Source organism: Chaetodon trifascialis, chromosome 15 (genome assembly GCF_039877785.1).
Source record: "Chaetodon trifascialis isolate fChaTrf1 chromosome 15, fChaTrf1.hap1, whole genome shotgun sequence".
NCBI lineage: Eukaryota > Metazoa > Chordata > Actinopteri > Chaetodontiformes > Chaetodontidae > Chaetodon > Chaetodon trifascialis.
In genome coordinates this window covers 8999504-9024099 of record NC_092070.1, presented here as the reverse complement: position 1 = coordinate 9024099, position 24596 = coordinate 8999504, and the positions used below count along the sequence as shown (strand labels likewise).

The following is a 24596-nucleotide window of genomic DNA, read 5'->3' as shown; positions in this document are numbered from 1 at the left end:
TTGATGCATTTAAACTGCAACTTCATTGGTTCTCTTGCACCCAATTAAAAATAAATACTTCTGTCTGCAGCCTGCACTTTGGTTCAGTATTGTAGGGATTACAGTTAGTTGCATCAAAATGAGGTGACAGTGGTTTATGAGCTGTTTGGCAAAGACTTTATAGCCTTAATCTGCCCTGCTTTTATAGCAGACAATATTTATCAGCTCCACATAAGCCTTCACTTTTATGGCCTCGTGTGACCTTTGCCCCTCCCTCAATGCAAGCTTTCCCCCACCTCTGCTTTGAGCGGAAAGTCTTCAGAACATATCCAATTGTGTAAAAAGGTAAAATGTTAGTTCCTCATTCCACAGTCTACCTTTTCTTTTGTTGTTGTTGCCAGTCTAAAAGTCATGACCAGTTAATCTGCAATTGTCAAATGAACAAAGACACTGTGTTTATTCTTACACTATCACAGACAGACTGGCCACTGCAGAAATGGAGATATGGGAGTAATCTTTGATGTTACTCAGACAGGGGATGTAATATTGAGGCAAGCCTAAACTTCCTGTTAACAAACAAAATGAATTATGATTTTATTCTAAGTGAGGTGTCAGTCCAGATGGAGGGTGGGAGTCTTTCTTGTCCTGCCCTCCCTCCAAATGGTGCACCGACTGTCACTTGACAGTTGTTCATTAACGCATGGAGGACAGGTAGACCGGCCCGTACTAAGGTGGGAGATTATTGATCTCAGGCTTTCACTACAGGAACGAGTGGCGTGGAGCCAGCCTTTCTTTTCTTCAATCCACATTGCTTTGAGTGTAAAGTTTATTTTTCTCTCTTACCTGGATGCTGGACAGTGAATCAGTGACTTCTTTTTTGGACTCATGTCGCCAGTGGAGAGGATCTGTTCAGGTGGACGAGTGTAAAAACTTGCCTTCAGCTGTTTATCTGAACACGTTTATATAATCGTTTGACATGTAGAAACTGCGGAAAAGACAGAAATTTCAGAGGGAGAAGGGAAAATTTCAAGGATCAAGATGCACAGCTCACACTGTTTACTTTACCTGGGAATGCTGATAATGGCGGTGGTGGCCAACAAGATGCTGGACGACTGTTTGTCAGGGAACCACGAGTACACCATGAATGTCGTGCTGCTGGAGGACAACACTTATGAGTGGAGTCGGCCGTTTGTGCAGGCGGCTGTGCATCAAGCCATCGAAGAGGACAGGCTGGAGAACATTAAGCACGGTATGGACCGGTAGTCCTTAAATAAAGACTTACAGATAATAATTTTAGATAATCTATAAACTATCATATATTGCTTTACAGCCGCCAATAGAATCACAATTGTTTTTTTTTTAAATGGCAAAAAACATAATATAGAGATAAACAGTAAAAACAAAAGAGAACTTGAGAATTGGTCGTGCTCTCAGACAGAGCTAATGGAAACATAAATCAAGTGACACGGCTGGACATCAGCACAGGTGTTTCAAACAGCTGGAAGTCAGGAGCAGCTCCTGCAAAGCATTAAAACAGAGAACTACAAAGTCAACATGGCTGCTATGAATGTATGAACAAGTTGCTGCACCCTTTTGAGCAAGAGTTAAGATGTCATTTAAAATCAGCCCAAGACTTTCTTTTTTAAAATGTATTTTTATTAGAGCATGTGATCTCCTTCGGACTTGCTTAAGTCAGACTTTTTTCTCCTTTAATGGATTAATCTTTTTTCAGATCATTAGATGAAAGAAGGCTGCACGGTGGTGCAGCAGTATTGCACGTGCCTCACAGCAACAAGGTTGCCGGTTCGATTCCCGGGTTCCCTTTCTGTGTGAAGTTTGCATGTTCTTCCCGTGCATGCGTGGGTTCTCTCCGGGTACTCTGGCTTCCTCCCACAGACCAAAAACATGCTCATTAGGTTGACTGGTGACTCTAAAATTGCCCCTAGGTGTGTGTGAATGGTTGTTTGTTTGTGCCCTGCGATCGACTGGCGGCTGGTCCAGGGTGTACCCCGCCTCTCGCCCGTTGACAGCTGGGATAGGCTCCAGCACCCCCCACAACCCCAAAAAGGATATGCGGTATAGAAAATGGATGGATGGATGAAAGAAACCAAAATTCTTACATAACAAATACCAAATGTTGTCTTAACACAAGCAGCTCTGCAAGAACATTTTGATTTAAATCAGGGACTTTTTGATCAAAGAATAAATATTCAGGCTCTGACCAGACATTCAATGCCAGTATGAGTACTAGTTTTTGATGTTCAGTATTGTACACGCATTGTATTCAGTATGAACAGGTAAGGTTTGGTTTGAGACTGAACCCTACAGGAGCATACAGGGAAAATGTCAGGGAAAAATCATAGTCTGTTTTAATAGATTTTTTTTTACTACCAAAAGATTTGGCATGGGCAGTATCCATTCTGCTGAAATCAGACTAAGGTATTGATCTGTTTGAATGTGTGCTATTCATACAACAAGCTAAATACAACATAAAGCAGTGGTTCTAATACATCTATCCAACCCATACTGCGCATTTTATCATTTGATAACCTCGCTTATCTTGAGGTCTTGGGGGTCCAGACCCAGGTTGAAACGGCTTGCATAAACTGCTTTATTTATCTATTTCTTTATTTTGCTGCTGCTCTAAATGTAATTTTTGAAATTGGCTGTGGGAGAAATCAAAGGCTATATTTTCATCAGTGGCCAATAAATCAGTCTAATCTCAATTTAACAGCCCATGCAGGAAGATTAATGAGTTAGCTTTTTGATATTAACGACTCTTATCTTCTTTCCATGACCCAAGATTTAAACTTCACACTGACGGCTAACTTCAACTGGTTCAACACCACCTTATACAACCGACAGGGCTGTGGGAGCAGCTCCTGTGAGGGAGTGGCCATCCTCAAGAGGCTGCACGTGAGTGTGGACAAAAGATCAGATGTCTAAAGAGTGTTTAAAGTGTTTCTTCTAGTGCATGCGTTCAGGTCAAATTAATCAAGGGTGTAGTGGTAAAAGTGTTTTAGGGGAAAACACACCAAGAAGCTTAAAGACGCCTCTGACACCCCTTATGGACCTCACATGAAACTAAGAAACCAAATGCTTTGCTGTGTTTGCCTCCTCCAGATTCCAGATTCAACTTTATTGTCATTGGCAAAGTGCAACACAGAGACAAATGCAGTTTAGCACCTAACCAAAAGTGCAAATAGTCATAATCTGTCTTTTGTCATTTCTAAAAAAACAGATTCTAAACTTTGAACTACTGTTACTGGTGATAAGATCCAAGGGAACTGAACTTCTGTGTGCTCATGCCAGATACTGTGACTCAGGGAACTGTGGCAAGTTTCTTTTTGTAATTTGGTGGTTTATCATTCCCAGACTACCCTTCAGATGACACAGTTAGGCAACAATAAAGCAATAATCTGAAAACAACGGGAAACTCTGGGAAACATTTGGAAACACCAGGAAACATTGGAAAACACTGGGCAACACTGGGAAACACAAGGGAACACCAGAAAACACTATGAAACGCCAGAAGACACCTGAAGACACTGGGAAACAATGGGAAACACTGAAACATTGAGAAACACAGGGAAAAAAAAACAGGAAACACTGGGAAAAAACACAAGAAACACTGGGAGACCCTCAAAAGGGCTACACAAGGTACAAAGACAAGTTGGAACAGACTGAGGGAAAACACCTTAAATACACTAGGGAGGGGGGACAAATGAGGTGACGAGTGAAACAAATCAACAATTACATCACATACACAAACAGGAAATAACAAAACTAACACCCACAACCATGACCGTCGTAGTAAAATTGTTGAGGTAGGTGTAACTCTTATTTTTCTGCTTCCTCCACCACAGCTGAAAGCAACAGGTTCAAGTTTACAAGGGACTGATGAATTGTCTTCAGAGAAATGTAGGAAATCGCAAAGCTAAGTAGAAGTAGGCAAGAGATTTATGGGAAAGGTTGATACTGCATAAAGGAGATTGGAATGATAGTGCCCCAGTATTATTGTATCAGTGCCTACTATAGAGTACTATTGGAAAAAAAAAAAAAATGTGTGTGTGTGTGTGTGTGTGTGTGTGTGTGTGTGTGTGTGTGTGTGTGTATGTGTGTGTATACTTATTTTTTTAAATAAGTAGCTGATATATAAATATATAAATATCTGAACATTGACAGTGATGGTGCTGTGGTATCTTTCTGCAGAATAACGGTGAAATTGGATGCGTCATGCTGGGGCCTTCCTGCACTTACGCCACCTTCCAGTTAGTGGAGTGAGTATGACTCTGTTGTTCTGTTTCTGTTTTGTTAATAATATGCCACAAAACAACTGACTGATTTCTCACTTTTCACCCACTCAGTGAGGAAATTGGCCTGAGTCTGAGCATTCCTGTCATCTCTGCTGGGAGCTTTGGCCTCTCGTGTGACTATAAGCCCAAACTGACCCGAATTCTGCCCCCGGCACGCAAGGTCTCAAACTTATTAATCCACTTTATAAACGAAAGTTTGCCCTTTAAGGATCGCTGGGAGAGGGTTTACGTCTATATGGAGTCCAGCAATTTAACTGAAGACTGCTTCTGGTGAGGCTGCAGTTCACCTGAGGGGCCTCTGCGGAGCTCCATTCAGCGCTCCAGCATGTGCCGCTTCTTCTGTCTCATATCCTTGTTTTTGCCACAGGTACTTGAATGCTTTAAAAGCAGCTTCTGCCAACTTTGCCACAACCATCAACAGAGAGATGCTGAGCACGGTGGAGGAGCTGAAGAAGGCTCTGGCCGCTAAGGACAGATACAGCAACAGTGGGTATTTCATTTGAGTTGCATCTCAGTGCACTAAGCATTTGCTGCTGGTCTGTTGTTCCCCCAACAAGGACTGTGTTGACCTGAAAATTCGGATCTAATCATATCTAATATCTTCACAAGAGATGAACCAATGAATGGATGAAATTGAATCACTTTGGTTGCCACAAAATGTCATTGAACGGCTGCAAGAGTGAGCACGCTAACACCTAAAATTAAAACTCAAGTGGTGAACATGGTCAACATTATTATTATTATCTGCTTAGCATTAGCATGTTAGCATCATCACTGTGAGCCTGTTAACATAGCGACATCAGTACAGCTCAAACATGTCCCTTCCTGTTAGAATCAAACTGATCGATTCATTTCAGTTTTCATCACGTGTGGAAATCCTGAAGACATTGCTTCAATCAAGAGTGAGGCGGACGGGATTCATGAGGACATCTTGTTCATTCTCCTTGACATTTACAAGTAAGCCTGCATGTCACCATACCATTTAGCCCATACACTGTGACCATGAAGCTTCACAAGCCTTTTCAAGTGTAAAGCAAGAAGTCAGAATACACTGTAGAAGCTGAGATGTGCAATGTTGAATGTGTTGAAGTAATGCTGTTCACAGTGACACCCTTTACCTTCCTCTAGCCCTGAATATTATATCAACACAACATCCAGTAATGGTATGGAGGATGTCCTGGTGATCACTCTGCCACAGAGGAACTACACCTATGGATCAAGCTCATCATACAATGACACGGTGAGCAGCAACAGAAACACCCAAACAACAGGAAAGGGACTCTGCTCTTGGTTAAGTGACTAATTTTTGATTAATTGTGTCGAATGGGCAGATTAATGACTATGTGGCTGGGTATCATGACGGTGCTCTGCTGTTTGGCAAAGTGCTCAGAGAGAGGATGCTCAGTCAGCAACGCAACAAGAGATCCTTTGAAGTGCCTCTGAGTGACAACCCCTTTGGAAACGTCTCCTTTAATGGTGCGTATGATCAGTGCCAACTAAAGGCTTAGCAACACAATAGGAGGCAGCGTTACAGTGCAAAACAGATTTAACAAACATGAGCCAAACCCACACATCATGAGGTGTTACAGGTGAGGAGGATGCTGCCTGCTGAGGTGAAGGTGTAGGACCAAGCAGCCAAAACAAAGGACTGCCTGGAGAAACATTTTATACTTCAGCACAATAATGCTTCATGTTTTTGTACTGGACAAAGCCACAGGTCATTATTGTAATATTTATAGATCGTGTGTTCAGCTGGACACTGACGCATAAATGCGTAATACACAATCACATCACACTGAACATTTAGGTGCCTTCGTTTCATGGTTAGTTTCATTGTTGCATGGTAATGCGGTCATGCAATACTGTAAAATCTTTATGGTGCTTGTGGTTAGATTAGTCCATTATCTGATTTGATTGGCAACTGACAGTTCATTAGCTGTTTCAATTATTTTTCAAATCAAATTGCCGAACATTTGATGGCTACAACTCATCAAATGTGAGGATTTGCTGCTTTTTCTTTATCTTACACAATGGTAAACTGAATATCTTTGGGGCTTGGACGGCTTGTCAGGTTTAAAAAATAAGATAATGAAAATCATTGTTGATTGCAAATCTACTTGTAGTTACTATTTACCACTGATTGACTATTTACTACTATTTATTACTTCTGACTACATCATGTTTTATTAATATAAGCTTTGTTGTGTGTGTGTTTTCTTCAAGCAGGTATGGGAGGCCACTATGTGCTCGATGAGTATGGTGACAGAGATGTTAACTTCTCCATCATTTACACATCAGATGTCACTGGCAAGGTGAGATGACTGTCCATTCTGCGGTCAGCTGGGTCGGCGTGAACATTTGTTCTTATGCTTTGCTTCTGCCTCTCTGCAGTACGAAACCCTGCTCTTGTTCGACACATCACAAAATCGAACCATAGTGAAAGACGCCAACCCCTCCCTGCACTGGACTGGTGGTCGCCTGCCTTCTGCTCTGCCAGAAAATGTAGAAGGTAAAAAATACATAGACACAGATGGTGGACAGCGAGGGTGGACAGTGATGTGGCGCTTCACTGCAGCCTAGATACTGTTAACACCATGCGTGCGTGTGCGCTTCCAGGCTTAAGTGTGCAGACCGTGCTTATGATATTTCTGGGTGTCAGTGTCATCGTGGTGACAGCCATCGCTCTCATCTTCTACAGGTAAACAGCGGACACATTTGACAGCTGCATTACACAGGCTGTGTTTAGCATCTGCAAAGCTGATTTTGAGACTAGGCACCCGATGACGAACAGTTGATGACTAGAGTGTGCAACAAAATGACAGTTTTAACAACAAGAATCAGCTCTTCCTGCATGTTTACATCTGGTTAGGGTATCATATGACGCTGTAACCTAATTGGAAATACTCTGAAGGCAAGAGAAATATCCCTTGTGCTCATTTATTTCTGAAATTGTGTGTTTGTGTTCGAATAATGTTAGGCAGAACAGGAAAGAGCGTCTCCTGCATAAGAGGTGGTCTCATATTGACCCACATCTGATTGGTCCAATGGATGAGAAGGAGGTCTCCCTGAAGGTAAACGGTCTCATCCTGTGTCCTACATGTTAAATCAGGGGGTCAGAAACCCTTTCTTTGACAACCCTTTTCTGGAAGTCTGTAATCTTGAATATGACAACATCTTTATTTGGCAGTCCATCAGACTGGACCTGTGCACTGTTGGTCCTCCTTCATGTAGCCTCCATCTGTGAAAGGTTTCCCACATTTAACAATACACAATCAGTTTGATAGCTGCCCTCTGTAGCTTGATTTCTGGTGGGAGACGTTGTTTTAGAAGTGTTCTGGCAACGCAAGGACCAATCATCATCAGTATCACTAACCTGATATATGAAGTAACTTAAAGTAGTGACATTATGTTGCTGTATAGTGTTTGCTTTCTCACATGCCACTTAGAATGGCTTCAGGTGCCTAGGCTGGTAAGAAATGCAATAAGGCTACCTGTGTGTGTGTGTGTGTGTGTGTGTGTGTGTGTGTGTGTGTGTGTGTGTGTGATCATCATCAACAGATTGACGACGATAAGAGGAAGGACAGTACGTACTTCAGTCACCGTGGCCGTTATGATAAGAAGGTACCGGCATTCCACCTTCCAAAAATCAGTATTTAGTCGTGTAGGGAAGGGAAAGAAAGAGACGGTGGTGTATTTTCACTCAGCGTCTGACTGTCTCATTTCTTCAGCCTGTCATCTTGAAAGAGCTGAAGCAAACGGACGGAAACTTCACCGAGGACCAGAAGATTGAGCTTAACACTGTGAGACTCCTCAGAGTTTGTGTATCCTCTTTCTGTCTCAAGTGGACACCGTCCAGTCTGCCCTTTAATTGACTGTGGTGCATTTAAATCATCCTGTCTGTCCATTGTTTGTGATGCTGAACTGTTTATTGTCTGAGGAAGCAGAATGTGGACCCACCTCCACCTTTCTCTCCTCTTTTAGCTCCACATTTAGTTTTCTTTCATATTAAAATTTACAGAAGCCTTTCACAGCATCATTCACAAGTGTGTTATCCAGCCCTGTTTAAGCTTTTCTGTCCAACCTCCCTGTCCATCTCCACCCTTCCTTTCTCTTCTTCATTGCCTCCACATCTTCGTGTTCCAGCTGCTGAGAATCGATTACTACAACCTGACCAAGTTCTACGGCACGGTGAAGTTTGAGTACGGGGTGTTTGGGGTGTTTGAGCTCTGTCAGAGGGGCTCCCTCAGGGTAAGAGCAGACCATCACTCATGTCTGTTTTCACTTTAACGTTGTGAGAACTTCTTCCTTTCTTTGCTATATCATTAAATTATTTAACTACTCCACTGCCTTGAATTAAATACCTAGAACGTGTATCCTAAGACATTTTTATCACTGTGTAGATCTGCATCCACATGGAAAAAATACAATATTTTATGAAAATAACATTTAGAGGTCTTTGTAGCCTTAGTGGAGGTATTAGAGCTCTCTGAATGATTCTATTATACATTATTATTATTCAGTTTATATCTTGTAACTTTTGACAACCTGATTGACTGAAATGCACCTATAGAGACCTTGCTTTTAGTCATAGTAGTTGTCATTGTGTTCATACTTGTTCAATTTCTGTCTTTTCCTTCTTATCTCCATCTGTGTTTTATTCGATATCTGCTTTTATTACCTTTAAATACATTTGAAAAACATTTTAAACTACACCGCAAACAGTGTTGTACTACATTCAACTTTAAAATTCACTCATCATTTGAAACGACTGTCCAGTGACGGTTGACAGAGAAAAGCTATGTGCACACACACACACCTGACTTCATGTTAAGTGACTACAGAACAGACAAACATGTTGTTTATGGCAGCTCAGTGGCCTCCTTTCTCTGCTGCCAACAATGACTTTACTGTTCATATGATTAGTCATCGACAGAGTTTAAAGAGCACTAATAGTGTGTGCATGAAAGCATGCAATCTCACACACACACACACACACACACACACACACACACACACACACACACACACACACACACACACACACACACACACACACACACACGCGCGCGCATCCTTAACAAATCCATTAAGCCAGCACACCGAGTAAACAGAGTAGTAAAAGATAAAACATGAGCTTCTTCATCTGTTTATTCCCCCCAGTACATTCTGAATGACAGGATCTCCTACCCAGATGAAACCTTCATGGACATGGAGTTTAAAATATCAGTCATGTATGACATAGCAAAGGTAAAGATTTATTTTCTTAATTTTTTTGTTCATTTAGATGTTGTTCTATGGAGGATCGAGTAGGATAATAAGAATTCCACATAATTTACTGTCACTCAAGTGATATGTATTCAGCAGTATTTTCCTCATGAACACGGCTTGATTTATTGTGTTCTACATATTTTAGAGATGATAATCAGCTGTGTCAGTGTATTTTCCTTGCAGCTCACTATTACGGTTTATATCTTCCACAGGGCATGTCGTACCTCCACTCCAGTAATATCGGAGTCCACGGTCGCCTCAAGTCCACCAACTGTGTGGTTGACAATCGAATGGTGGTCAAGATCACTGACTTTGGTTGTCACACCATCCTGAGGCCAGGCAGAGGTGAGACTGAGTTTTTCATCATCGTTTGAGTTGGTGTAAACATGGAGAATACCAGGGACTTCTCCTCTCTCTCTCCTCTCCTCTCAGATGTGTGGACGGCCCCGGAGCATCTTCGTAAAGATGGGGTGTCTCAGAAAGGCGATGTCTACAGCTATGCCATCATTGCTCATGAGATCATCATGAGGCGGGCCCCTTTCTACACACAGCTATGCTCTAATAATATAGGTAGGATAATTTGGCGTGCCATCAAAAATCAATAAATAACATATATATAATGTTTAAATCTGAATTTAATCTTCTTCGATCAAATTTTATATGAACAATGAATTCCTTTAGAAAACTGGCTTGTTTGTGTGTGAATATGCATGAATTGATTATGACAAAATCAGTTCAGACATTTGTGACCACACAGTGACCACAGACTCGGTGATCATCATACGCTCTAAGTCTGGCTGACCATCATTATCTGATTGTCTCCCAATCCCTCAGAGAAGATCAACAGAGTGCAGTTTCCCAATAGGATGGGCTTCTTCAGACCTGACCTCAACTTTGACTGTACATCAGAGAAGGAGGTCGAGGTAAGAGCCACCAAACACTGGTAACAGGCACTGAGCATGAGGGTTTATGAAGTAAAGGAACTTGGACTCATCAAGGATAAATAAAGAAAGCCATACACTGCCCTCTTTTTCTCTCTTTGCCTGTGTGTGTGTGTGTGTGTGTGTGTGTGTGTGTGTGTGTGTGTGTGTGTGTGTGTGTGTGTGTGTGTCTATGTGTGTATACAGCTACAAATGCTGATAAAAAGCAGCTGGGATGAAGACCCAGAACGAAGGCCAGATTTTAAGAGAATAGAGTCAACTCTGGGTAAGATTTTCAGGTAAGTCAACATCACACATTCATTCAGGCTCACTTTTACATTTCACTTATATGCTATGTTGCTAGGTATAGATATAGATATAGATATAGATATAGATATAGATATAGATATAGATATAGATATAGATATAGATATAGATATAGTAATGTCCTGGTTCCTTTGATACAGTAACCTGCACAACCAAGCCAGTGAGACATACATGGACAACCTGATCCGTCGCCTGCAGATGTACTCCAGGACTCTGGAGAACCTGGTGGAGGAGAGAACCTCTTTGTACAAAGCTGAGAGGGACCGAGCTGATCGCCTCAACTTCATGCTCCTGCCTGAGTAGGTTCATCGTGTGTCTGCAGTACAGACATACTGACTGAGTGCAATGTGAAAAGGGTTGATCCTACCAAACCCACAGAGAATAATCGCCCCACTGCAGTTCACCTCAGCCCTACAGAGCATTTCAGTCTCTTTATTGTTTTCATTTTATGGCCCGTGAGCCATGCTTTCATCAGCACAATTAGCCAGTTAACAAAGTGGAGCATTAAGCAGCTCAATAGGCAGATAAGGAGAGTGAATTTTGGACTTAAATTCATCAGGTCACTTTCCTTCCTTCCTCCTTGGTAATAAGTCTTAATCAGGCATTGTTTGCCTGACCTACAGCTCAAGGCAAAGCTGTATTTGCATATACTGTACATGTCATATTCCCATAGAATAACCTCATTTGAAGCCAGTTAGCTAACACCAGTATTTTCCCTGCATCTCTGCAGGCCAGTGGTGCGTTCGCTGAAGGAGACGGGCAGAGTGCAACCAGAGCTGTTTGAGGAGGTAACCATCTATTTCAGCGACATCGTGGGGTTCACCACCCTGTGCCACTACAGCACCCCCATGGAGGTGGTCGACATGCTCAACGACATCTACAAGAACTTTGACAACATCCTTGACCACCATGATGTCTACAAGGTACCTCTGTGAAGGTCTGAATTCAGGCTCAATTCAGCAGTGCGATGAAAGCGAAGCTTTGAGGGTCTCAGGCAGGGCGTTACTGCTGTGAGATAGATCTTAGATTTGGTTTTAACAGGCAGTCTTCATTTAAAACTTGGAAGCACTTGAAGTTAAAATTAGATTGGTATAAGTGGCTGATTATTTGATTTCCTCTCAGGTTGAGACAATAGGAGATGCGTACATGGTTGCATCAGGTTTGCCCAAACGTAATGGCAACAGGCATGCAGTGGACATCGCCCACATGGCCCTGGACATGCTGGCCTTTGTGGGGACGTTTGAGTTGCTGCACCTGCCTGGCATCCCTCTGTGGATCCGTATTGGCGTGCATTCAGGTAACAGGAGTTCATAATGTCTTATTTAATCATTGTTCTTGCCCATAAACAAAACACAGCTTTTTTATATTGTGTTGTAATAGAAATGCATTATTTTTTGTCACATGGAAATGTTAGGATATTTCAAAAGAAGCATTCATATGAATGTAAAGGAAACATAATATGTATCCATGGAAGTAGCAATTTTACAAACATATAAATTCCTAAATAACCTAAATAAAGTAGATTATATAAACAGCTTGCAGAATTATTAGCAGAAATCCCTTTGTCTCCAAGAAACTGATCAACTTTATCACCAGTTTTATTTATATTCTTAAACTTTTCCTCTTAATTATAAATGACAACAGCCTGTTCACACACATCTGTGGCAAAGTCTGACAGAGTTGTGTGCATTTGTGTGTAGGACCGTGTGCAGCAGGAGTAGTGGGGAACAAGATGCCTCGTTATTGTCTTTTTGGAGACACGGTCAACACTGCATCACGTATGGAGTCCACGGGCCTGCGTAAGAGACAACACACACACACACACATTTGAGCACAGTCACAGTATTGATGCTTGAGGTGCAGCTCCTGAACTTAATTTCTGCAGAGTTAAAGAGAGCTGAGGTGTTTTCCTCTCATGATTCTGTCTCATGTCGTCCCTCCAGCTCTGAGAATTCATGTCAGCCAGTCCACCATCAACATCCTGCAGAGGACAGGCTGCAAGTTTGAGTATGAACAAAGAGGAGAGACCTATCTGAAGGTTAGCTGCGTTTGCTTTGGCTTTTTATGTGCTTGTCTATTCAGGCATTTACAACAGATGTGAGCTGTCCAGATAGTGGTTTCTACTTCCATTTCCTGTGTGTGTGTGTGTGTGTGTGTGTGTGTGTGTGTGTGTGTGTGTGTGTGTGTGTGTGTGTGTGTGTGTGTGTGTACCTGACCCACAGGGTAAAGGTAAAGAGATGACATACTGGTTAACAGGAGTGACTGGGGGAAAATACAACCTGCCGACGCCACCAACAGCGTGAGTAAAACACTTCTCTCATGTGAACACTCACATTTTCTGATAAGATGCATCCTCTGGCCCTCATTTCCTTCCAGCCCACACAGAATATAATATAATCCTCATGTTACTGTCTCAGGGAGAACTTCCAGCGGCTCCAGCAGGACCTGGCAGAGATGATCGTGTCCAGTCAGGAGAAGCGTGGAGACAGGAGGGAGGGCTTCAAAAAGACCCTGTCCACCAAAGTCCATCGGAGGGAGACCAACAGCAGCCTGCAGGGGGACAGCCAGCCAGAGTACTTCCACCTGGCTGTCACAGACAACCCTGACACCTCCCTGTGACCACATGGGACCTTTCCACACAATATTGGCCAGAAGTAGATGCTGCAGGCGTGTGTCATGGCCTGCGCATGTCTGAATCAGCACTGCAAAATTTATGTGGACAGTTGTGTTCAGTTGGGTGGTTGGAGTGACAGTTGAGTGGCAGTGGAAAAAGCAGGCATGTTGAAAATGAGACTGAGGATCTGACTTCTCTCTTTCACTGTTGGGGCTTTTCCCCTTCAACACCCATCCCTCTGCCTTGTGAACTGTTTATTAGTCTCATTTTCCATTAAAAGAAAAGGTGCACCCAGAGATGCTCTGACATATCACTCAGACTGTTCACTGTGTGGGACTGATGCATTTTCACACATTTTTCATCACCGTAGCTGTGTGGTTTATCAGTTCCTGTCTGCCACTGTATGTTTTGAGACTTCCACTTGGGGGCGCCAAAGCGAGACATTTTCAAATGCCACAAATAATGGCTAGAAATTGCACCTGGAGATGGTTTGGGTGGGTCTTCTTTTAAAACTAAAATAACAAACAGCATGACACGTGCCTACTCCTCAGGATACACACAACACTGGCCTGCATGGATTTTGATGCAAGGGTCCTCCTTTGTGCTCTATGCAGAAACCACATGGTAATTTCTCTCCAAAAACATCCCAGATAATGAGAGATGAAATTGAATGTCCTCTTCTTGACTTTACTTTGAATAGTTCTCCATTTATGTTCATATGTTGCCTGCAGGAAGCTCATTGATTGACACAGTTATTTACCATGTAAGCAGCCTTTTCTGCTGGACACGAGCAGTTCTTGTCAAAATATAACAGAGATCTGAGAACATTTCTTTTACAGCACAACAATGCTACCTTTTTTCAGAACATCAGAAATATTTCTGTCGTGATTTTAGTTTTGTGTTTTATTAAATGACGTTTGAAATATCAAATAAGGCTCAGAGCAGTTCTTTGTTTTGCCTTCCAACAACACTTTGCAGGAAAGTACACTAAAATACACACGGTCTTACAGGGTATTATTGGACACCAATTTACACCATAACACTTGTCTCTTTCCAAGCAGTACAGAGAAATGAAGCAGCTACAGAAACATTATTTATAAAACATGAAAACACAGTAGAAAACCCACCACACTGAGCACAATGTGCAGAGATGTATAGTAGTAGAAACAGTTTTCACACACACACACACACACACACACACACACACACACACACACACACACACACACACACACACACACACACACACACACACACACACACACAGGGCTATATATGCTATATAGTCTTAGTAGTAACTAAGGCAGTGCCACCCAGCTCTGTGGCAGGAAGTGGGATCCTGTGTTCCCTCATTATGCTGCATGTGTGCAGCCCTCTGCCCCCTTCCATCCCAGCATGCTTTGTGGGGTCCCCATAAGCAGCGAAGCCCTCCTCCCACTCTGAGCCAGTTTGGGCCCCCAGGTGCAGGTGAGAACAGGGTGAAGGGGCCCCTGCTGCTCTCTGCAGCATGTCTGCATGATTGCTTGTTTCTGAAGGCAGTGAGTGGATTACAGCAGGCAGCTCTGTTTTCTGAAGAGGTTCCTGTTGCGGCTCTGCGTCCTCTGCAACACAAACAGCTGTAACATGAGTTAACATGAATATTTAAATGCACCTGAATATTCAAATTGCAATAAATATATTGTGCAATAGGATGTCCTTGAACACACATGTCGATCTTAAGACTGAACACAAGCACTGATCGCTTAACAATGATACAAATGAGATAGCATGTTTTTCATATAAAGTACATATAAAACTAAAATTGGTCTTTAAACAATAATTCTGCTTCTTAAACATGAGTCACGCACATGCTTGGATTCAGTTCCAACAAGTTACCTGGATTCAAGGCAGCTATAAATACATCTATAGAACACTATTTCCTTGAATATAGGGTAATGACATATATTGAAATATATGAAAGTGCACGAATGTGCGTATATCATATGTTGTTTATATGCTGATGTATATCGGTTCTGTGTGACAGAGGGCAAAGCATAACTCAGCAGCTACAGTATACTGGAAGAAAATTGTTGGACTGCCGTACTGTTTTTACATACAACCCAGAATCCAAAAAAAGTGCAATCACTTGCAAATGAATTGTGTTTGCTGACAACAGCTTTACAAAGTGCTCCTGAGCCCATAAAGTAATACAATCACGTGTTTCACAAAGTGATGAACCTCGCCACATCCTTGTTTATGAACGACTGATCTTTCGAACATGACACAACATGCATCAGGCAACAACAACGTGTTTCACAACAGCAAAGTGAGCAAAGCTGAATACCTCCACTCTGCTGATCTAGTGTTTTACATTCCTGCTTGGCCTGTGGATAAAGGTCGATTGACAATTTAACGAGGACAAAAGCATGTTATTGATAAGTGAATCTAGCTTCTCCTCAGTCCTGAGAGTTCTTTGTTTTTACTTGACGAGGGTTAAGACAGCTGGAGCTGCATTCCAGAAGAATGAAATGATGGTCCTGATCGTGTCGCAGAATTGATCATATAAAGCTTTTCAGCTTGATAGGCTTTCAACAGAACAAGGGTCATTCTGGCTTTATTGATACGGGATCTCTCCGTCCACCAGGTCACATGTCTTACATGAAGCTGTTGTAGTATAAGCTACTCTGCAGTTAGTGCCTCACTGCATGCCTTTTTGTCAGTTTATGTGTTTTCAAGGTCATGAGGAGGCCCAATTTGTCCTGCCTAACCAACGGATGTGTGCTGACACCAGAATAGCTGGTAAGAGAGCGGGGCTGACCCATGGGACGCCTGAGAAGAAGAGAACAGAAACTGTGGAGTTTCTACTGTGATGAACGTCACACTTCATCACCTGCCTGCCTGCAACCCCACTTCCTCCACACTGCTCTCAGATGCCCCCTCTGCATGTCAGATCCCCTGCTTACAGTAGAAGTAATGGCTGCCACTGGATGAGCAAAAACTACATGTTGTCCTGAGGTTGAATAAGTCCCACTGCAGGGAGATTTAAACCAACATGTGGAGGATCAATTATTATGTCTGAAATGATTTTCTCTGGGGCTTAAATGATCTGTTATCTGGCACATTCTAGCATCTCATATGACTAAAAACAGCATACATAACTATAACATGACTATATTCTATTCTAGCAGCTGCTTCTATAAGGAGAGTTAAACCACTTTGGGTGTTTAAATGTTAATACTGACATTATAAAGTATTTTTTATTTCATGTGACACTCTGCAGAACAGTTAAGAATACCAAAGACATACTCAAGAAGCTGAGGATGCTGGGATATGCCAGCCTTTATGTGAAGGAGCAATTCAAACAGAATAAAACTGAATAGATTAAAACTAAATCATATGCATGACCCAATCTCAGTTGTCCTTACCTGAGGTGCTGCTGAGGCTGCTCTGCCGCCTGTATATGATAAACCAGAGAGCCAGAGCCAAGATGGACCCCACTGTGGCCAGCACCACAAAGATCCACAGAGCCGGACTGAGCACCATCGCTGTGCTGGCCTGGGCTGTGCGGGGCGTGGATCTCACCTGGACCACGACAGCCAGGGGCGGCTCTGAGGGGAACAGACGCATTAACTACCTCAACTGTAACACAGTTTGCATTCTGAACAGCTGTAGAAACCCAAGTTTTTACACAGGATATGAGCACATGATTAGTACTGATTGGTTCCTAAAGGAGCAAAATCTGAGTAAGAATGATAGCTAAAAGTGTTAATCTAACATCAAAAGACGTGTTTATGGTAATGCAGAGAATAATTATTGTAGTTTTCTGACTGATTAAAGATCCCCTTCAGACATGCTTTAAGATGTGTATATAATACTCTACTTTGAATAATAATGTGTTTCTGATACGGCTTTTCAAAGTTCAGTTATCTTGTTAAAATCCTTAAAATGACATCTACTCCTTCTCCCTCATTTAAAACACCAGAATCTATGAATATGTAACTTCTTTTCATTTCCAAAGTTTAACTGTTCGACACAAGTTGTCCATCCTTAGTCCGTGTGCATAGGCCCACCTCTTTAACACTGGATTATTAATGAGCACAGAGGAACTTTCCACTCAAACATTCAACTTTAGGAACAAGAGGAAAAACACATTTTTGCCTGAAGAGTGACTTTAAAGTCCATTAGCAGCTGTGTGAAGGTGGGATCACCTGAATGCTGAGCATTTCAGGGGAGGAAATTAATACAGGCAAGTCAGATGGAACACATCTCTGAGGTTTTGGATAGCCAGGAAGCATTTAAATCAACATCAGAAAGGGGCCAAGAGGCTTTAAGTCAAAGCACGTCCAAAACAAGACTAATTCAAAGAGGTTTTCAGGTGAAAACCAGACTTTGAAAGAACAACTCAGAGGGCAGACAAAAAAAGAAAAAGAAAAAATGAAACAATCACTGACACTCACCTGTCGGTCGATCAGGTTCAGGCCTGGTTTCTGTTCTGTTGGAAACGCAGACGTTGACGAGGCTGTCCCAGTGGCTTCCAGCAGGACAGTCCTTCTTGGCCATGGCTGAAGTGGGGTGAGCAATGCGGAGACCTGCTGCTGCGTTACCCTCCCCGACACTTGCTTTTATGACACAAACAGAGAACTGCGAGACACAGAGGAGGGATGTGACGGGAGGATTTATGAAATGAATGCAGAGCGCTCAACAGACGTTTCAGTTCCTCCATTTCATAGGAAAGGGTGAATCACTACATGTGTCCCTGGGGGCTGAGAGAGAGAGAGAGAGAGAGAGAGAGAGAGAGAGCTTACTGTGTTTCTGTTTCAGTAACAAAGAGGTGCTGACCTCCAAGTTCCTCAGTTTGGGTTGAATATTGTTTGACTGGTAATTCACGATCATTTTATGGTTTGTGCACATGGTGAACTGGTTATAGATGACCATCATGACAGTAGATGATATTTCATTTGTTTGTCTCACACCAACATCTCCGTCTTTACTTGACTACTGAGACCACAGGCTTTGAATATGTCATGTCATGTGATGCACGTTTACATAAACTAAATACTAATATCTGTCTGGCTAAATCATACATGCAGCAGCTGTGGGACTCCACATCTCTCATTACCGTAACTTTTTGTTAATGGCAGGAGCTTCATCAGAAACACTTCAGTGAGTAAGAAGTGTTAAAGTGGGTATAAGACTGCATGAATCTGTCCCAACACAGAGCACAGATCAGCTGGCAGGGTCTACACCATGAGTCACTGTTGCACAAGGCAAGACTGAACACAGGACGGTACTTGAACAACTGTAATAACTTTAATGAAGAGTTAACACAGGAGAAGGTGGCATGATACAGATGTGTAGTTCCATGCATCACATTACATAAGAAACAGAGGCTAAAAACACAAACCTGTGAGATTCTTATTCTGCACAGTATGAGCAACAGATGCACAGCAGAGCACAGCACCAGAGATCAACAGCCCTGAGTGTGACATTGCACTGATTCATCTACCATTGAATTGATAGTGTTTGTATATGTGTATGAAGACACTGAAGCATTTAAATCAAGGATTAAACACGGCTGACTTAGTGCATTGATTCTGCAATTTATAAAATAAGACATTTACTCTCAAGGCACACATGGCTGCGGGTATAAAAAACACGACGGACATCCATTGTATTCCAAAGTAAGTCATCCAACATACCCTGAGACGTATACGAGCTAAAATACTGATTTAAAATCTGATTGGCAGTTTGACAATGTGCATTTTATCAGGTGGAAGGACTGTTACTCTCATAGCTTAAAGATTTAAGAAGAATGCATGTTAGTGAGATGCAATTCTCAACTTACAGCAACAGTTAAAATGAAACTCGTCCTGACTGTACCTTTGATTGTCTGAAGGCATCTCCCTCCGCCTCACTCACAAAAACATGCGCACACCTCACGGCTGGAAGAGAAGAGGCTGCATCTTGACAAAAGTGAAGTTGTAGTACTGCGGCAGACCCTGGTGGCTGATGCTGCTGAATTTATCCCAAATGAACGGCGGGAGTCCGTCCTGCGTCGTTGGCCCGTTCACCGCCTCCGCACGGAAGTCCCCAGCCATGAGGAAATCTGTCACCTGGACGAAGACCAGCACAGGACCCAGAAATCTGAGCTCAGCCAAAAAGCGTTTGATTTTACAAAACCTAAGTGACCTCTGTTACTGCCGTGTGAGATCAGCAGTACCTTAGTGTCGTAGCAACCTGATGGTGACGCCCTCTCTGTCCTCAGGTCGCCACGGCAGCAGATGGACTTGCAGGGGTCATCCTTGGAGTACGGATCCGTCTTGTAGTCTGAAAACAAGCAGACAAACAATCCGGGTCAGCTAATAAAGATTTCGCTGCTCTGATCATTGTGACACTAAATGGAAAAATAAGAAATTCAGATTCCAGAGGATTTGGAGAACCAGCTGAATGTGGGTCACACACTGCAAAGTAACACAATGAGACACACACCATTAGACCTCATGATGTGCTTCAGTGAGTCCAGGTCCTTGACTTCAGCTTGGTCACGACGGAAGATCTTGGCTCTGGGACAGAGATCATAAGAGAAGTCCTCTCCGTATTCTTCCCACATCTGTCCGTAACCGCTGAGCGTGTAGATCTTCTGGTGGAAGGGAACGTTGTAGGAGGGCCAGTAACCTGGAGGCAGCCAGAGAGGTAAACTCCACACACATCCACATGAAACAGACACTGCAGACGACAGAAGGACAGGGCGTGTTGTTACCTCTGCGCAGAGCCTGAGTCTGATCAGAGTACTCCACCAGGCCGGGGATCTGCTCCACCACAGTCAGAGCGCCGTTATCAATACTATGGCCCAGCTTCACCTTACTCCTGTCCAGCACCATGTACTGGTTGTTGTATGTACCTGTAAGAGTTCAGGGTGGATGAAGCAGAGTGGTGCAAAAGCAAAAAAAAGAGCCTGTTAATGGATGTGAGTTCATCAGTTTGTGCACTGGAAGGCTTCTTCCCCATCACTCTGCTGCTTACAGCGAAACTTCAGTCATTTTTTGACATTTTGAGTTCCCCTTTAAGTATCGGGTCAATGCAACTTCATTTATTTTTTCATTTTCATTTCTAAAATAAATGTATTCTCATGGTTTCCTGGAAGGTGAAATGAACAGATTAAAGGTCTAATACAGTAGTATGCTTTGGAGAAAGCTTGGCAGTGGTGTTAAGTATAGATCCATTTTGTACTTTAACATTCAGATTTATTGATTTTCTTTAAATAAAATGGTCTTTTATTTACAATTACTGGCCTTTTGGTTTATGTTTCTGCTGCTTTATAACTGTGCTTACAAATATATAATCACTCACCAGAGTTGTACTTGGAGAAAGTTTTGGCCCACTCTTCTCCAGTATGTGCTAAACTGTGAGCCAGCCTGACCCTCTGCCACGCCAGCAGGCTGTTGGGGGTGATCGTGTCAAAAAGGGAGGAGTTGAAGACATTGTTGGTGGTCTGGGTCATCATCAGACCACTGCCCAAGAGGTAGAAGTCGTCCAGAGACACCAGGAAACCTGGGGTGAAAGGTGAGCTGAGACCCTTTCTGACAATCTGCACTAACAAGCCACATTCCACACGTGGGATTCACTGAGGATAACATATCAGAAAGAAGTGTGTGAGCGTGTGTGTGTGTGTGTGTGTGTGTGTGTGTGTGTGTGTGTGTGTGTGTGTGTCCTTGTTATCTTTGAAGATTTCTGGTTAAGGAGCGTTTTTGTGGCCGACATACGTACCGGGGTAGCTGCTGAAGGACAGTTTCCCGGTGGCCGTGTGAGGCTCAGAGACACGGAAATCCCAGTGCTTGTAGATCCGCATCGTGGCGGCGTACGTGTACCAGCTGGAGTGGGCAAACAGCAGGTTCTCAAAGCCGGGCAGCATCTGAGGGGGAGCACAGACAACAGGAGAGTTAGATTCATTCATTTGTGTCACTGTGATTAAAAGAAATACTTGACAGACATTTAGGTTCAGAGGTAAAGAGGCAGGTCATCATCTTAAGCTCTTTCACCTCTGACCCCTTTGGTGATTCCCCTGATTTACAAAGACAGACTAAATATCAGGTTCAGTAACAGGAATGTGTGAAAAAAAAAACTATACAGACTTTTCTCACAGATCTAAAATGCACAGAAAGTTAAATATGCTTGTGCTGTCAGTGGTGCTAAATATATTTATAAGCTGGATAAGAGAGCGATCCACTGACACTATGTCTCTTATTAAGGCCTATTTCTTACTGCGCTCTTTGTTTATGTAGCAAATGAAATTACCGACACCACTGCATCTCTGCGAACACTCAGGACTGTTTTCCTGGTGTGTCTGTTAAAAATGGTCACGGGGGAATAATGTGCACGTCTATTGACTGAATCCATTCCAATGGACCAGTACATTCGCTGACACAGGACGGTCCTTCCTCACTGGTGGTTGTTGTTTCACTCATTTAGCACACCTGCGTGACTCGTCTCGTACACAGCGTGTCAGGCCTTACACCTGGCCTGGAACATGTTTTGACCTCTGACCTTGATGAGTGCGGAGCAGTGCCCCATCCCTGGAAGCTTGAAGTCTCTGAGCCGAGGGTTGGAGGCGGGGACCAAGGCTGGGATCAGATCCAGCAGGTCTCCCACTGCATTCAGGAACTGGACGTCAAACAGGGACAGCGGCTAAGGGAAGGACACCAGATAAACAGCTGTTGGTCAGTGAATGAAAATGAGTAGTTGTGTTGCTTCCACTTCTCTCTTATAAATCACTGAAATTTGGTGACTTTTGATAGCACATCTGCACTATCCAAGCTGCACTTTAACTTGATGTTCCAACAATAATCTTGTATCAACTCCAACCTGGTGCTAAAAGTAAGAAAGATACACAGCAGATCCTATTTACAGAGGGTAGACCGGTAATATTAGCACTTTTATTGATGCTAACATAAAAAATATGTATCATGTTTGATCTACAAGGCATACAGCCTCATGGCCCTTTAAATTTCAGTGACAATATATGATATACAATCACACGTTTGGTTTACGTTGGATGTTCCTCATTTTAAATAAGAACTTGGCAGAGCAGCATTTGAAGCAGCGCACCAGTCAGAGGAAATGAATATTAAAGGTCTTAAAGTGAAACTTCCAGTTTGCCTTGAAACCTGATTTTGAACAGTTGCAGTTGTTCTCTATTTTTTTTGCTGTATGCATGTTTTTTTCCACTGCTGTAGGATATTTCTAATCTACTGTTGTGTTTTGGTGTGTGCACAGGGCTTCCATGCATGCAAGAGACAGTTGGTGCTCCCTCTGGCCTGTATAAACAGGAGCAAAGTTGCTGTTGTACCTTTTTCCCTTTTTTCTTGGCCCAGTCTGCAACTCCTGCTTGCAGCCCGTCCATCTGGGCCACGATGAAGCCCGTGTGCTTCCACAGAGGATCAGAGCTCTTGTTCAGTTTCACCTGCTCTCTGGTCCACGAGTCCTGCTTCCTGCAAGTACAAGAGTGACTTTGCTGCTCACTGTTGTCGTCATTATAATCATTTATTGTAAAGCACTGAGGTCGTGATGAAGAGCTCTGCACTACGAGCTGAACTGAACAACTCTGAGAAGAGGATATGAAAGACGACGACAGCGATGTGAGACCCAGACTGTGCACTGTGTGCAACTGCGGTGCTGCTGCTGTGGTTTTTCATTCTCACAGACTCACGCCATGAAACTCTGAACAGGGCCGAGGATCTTTGGGTCGTGGATCAGCTGCGGAAACATGTTGGTGTAGTGGTCCATCATCTGCCTGCGGGGGGGAAGAGTACAAAGAGTTAAGACAAAGTGCCTGATTATGTTTGGTGACGTTTTAATCAGTTAAGTCTATTCTGATGGTGATTTAGTATTTTTCTAAAGCACCATGCAGGCTGGTGGGTGTCAATCATTGCTCAGGTGTTACAAAAGGTAACAAAAGACCTCTTTGTGGAACGGTGAGCATGGCCCCACAGTCATGACACTTACTGGGCAGTGAGGAAGCCTTCGAGGTAGCCGGCCAGGAAGAAAGTGATCTCATCAGTTTCAGGGGTCTTTCCATACCCGGCGCGGATCTCCAGGACGCTCCATCCTGTACTGGACAGGGTGTCGTTCAGATACCCGTAAGCATCCCCGTTCGTCTCCAGCGCACCCTCTTTCAGCAGCACTGTCTTGTGTTGGGGGTCCCAGTACACTGTGGCTGCTGTCATTGCTGAGAAGACAACATCGCAGTAAGAGAACATAAATAAAAACAAAACGGCTATACAAGATCTGCTACACGGATAACAGCCATGTAGATTAATGGCTGTTAAAGACAGTAAAGTTATGGCAATTCTCCTATAAATCAAACAATGAACAACTAACTACTACTGACTGCTTCTGTTTTTTCAAGATGATATTGGCACATATTGGCACATATTCTAAGCACTGAATTTTTAATGTTTTTTTGTAGCTTGAATGACAGATGACATCTACCTAGGGGTCACAAAATTAGATATTCCGTTTACTCAAAATCTGCATTTTTTTTCCCTTTTATTAATGTAAAGGTTTCTATGAAGGCTTATATTCCTATGAATATAAGCGAAATTGAAAGTTAAAACCAAATGGTTTCAGTGCAGGAGACCTCGCGACTTTGAGGATTATATTCTGGGTATTTAGACAAACAAAACACATTTAACTCAAACTGTCATCTCCAACACACCTTAAATAAAAACAGCTGATGCAAAGTGAGTAAGTAGGATTGATAGAGAACAGCATGCATGCTTACAGCAAAACACGAACTGTTTGTTTGTTTCAATCCGGAGGAGTAAATCTATTAGATCATTATACAACTACCCGTGATTCACATGAAGTCGGCCTACTTACTGTCTGCAGAAGCGAAGGTCGGAGCCACAACGAACAAGAGAAAGACATACGTATTCTTAACTGAAAACATGGCTGTGTAAATGCAGTCAAAACCTAAAGTGACTGCAGAAAAGAGACACGGATCAGGTAGCAGCGGCTTTGGCGAAGAGGAAATCTGCTGTCATGTGGCGGAGGGAAAGTCCGGGGAACCGAAGTGTCAAAGGAGCGGAGCCTTTCCTGATTGGCTGCCGACCGCAGGAAACGGGAACAACACGAAGTATAGGAACAGAACCGTACTTAACGTAAGATTACAACAACCAAGGTTGTTTTTTTTTT

The 24596-nt window shown here is 42.9% G+C and overlaps 3 protein-coding genes across 3 annotated transcripts; 1 reads left to right on the top strand and 2 right to left on the bottom strand.

Annotated features, from left to right (window-relative positions):
- The first annotated feature begins 1017 nt into the window (after positions 1-1017).
- gucy2ca (guanylate cyclase 2Ca) lies at positions 1018-13517 on the top strand. The gene is made up of 27 exons (XM_070981320.1): positions 1018-1228; positions 2783-2895; positions 4192-4259; positions 4347-4565; positions 4663-4781; positions 5153-5252; positions 5424-5535; positions 5627-5771; positions 6522-6607; positions 6687-6804; positions 6912-6993; positions 7273-7366; positions 7854-7916; positions 8024-8095; positions 8439-8543; positions 9456-9542; positions 9776-9908; positions 9996-10133; positions 10398-10486; positions 10691-10782; positions 10951-11109; positions 11541-11733; positions 11933-12107; positions 12511-12609; positions 12754-12848; positions 13033-13109; positions 13228-13517. The coding sequence occupies exons 1-27, from the start codon at positions 1018-1020 to the stop codon at positions 13427-13429; spliced, it is 3246 nt and encodes a 1081-aa protein (XP_070837421.1). The 3' UTR covers positions 13430-13517.
- Positions 13518-14332: 815 nt separating this feature from the next.
- On the bottom strand, positions 14333-19270 carry LOC139343156 (uncharacterized). Its single transcript, XM_070980642.1, has 4 exons — positions 19249-19270; positions 17861-18044; positions 16829-17011; positions 14333-15025 (listed from the first exon to the last, which is right to left on the bottom strand). Exons 2-4 carry the CDS (start codon positions 17961-17963, stop codon positions 14703-14705), a joined length of 609 nt encoding a protein of 202 aa, XP_070836743.1. The 5' UTR covers positions 17964-18044; positions 19249-19270; the 3' UTR covers positions 14333-14702.
- plbd1a (phospholipase B domain containing 1a) lies at positions 18691-24532 on the bottom strand. Its single transcript, XM_070980641.1, has 11 exons — positions 24282-24532; positions 23406-23628; positions 23110-23193; positions 22750-22891; positions 21948-22088; positions 21171-21315; positions 20754-20954; positions 20164-20304; positions 19893-20078; positions 19624-19730; positions 18691-19516 (listed from the first exon to the last, which is right to left on the bottom strand). The coding sequence occupies exons 1-11, from the start codon at positions 24349-24351 to the stop codon at positions 19340-19342; spliced, it is 1617 nt and encodes a 538-aa protein (XP_070836742.1). The 5' UTR covers positions 24352-24532; the 3' UTR covers positions 18691-19339.
- Positions 24533-24596: the final 64 nt, after the last annotated feature.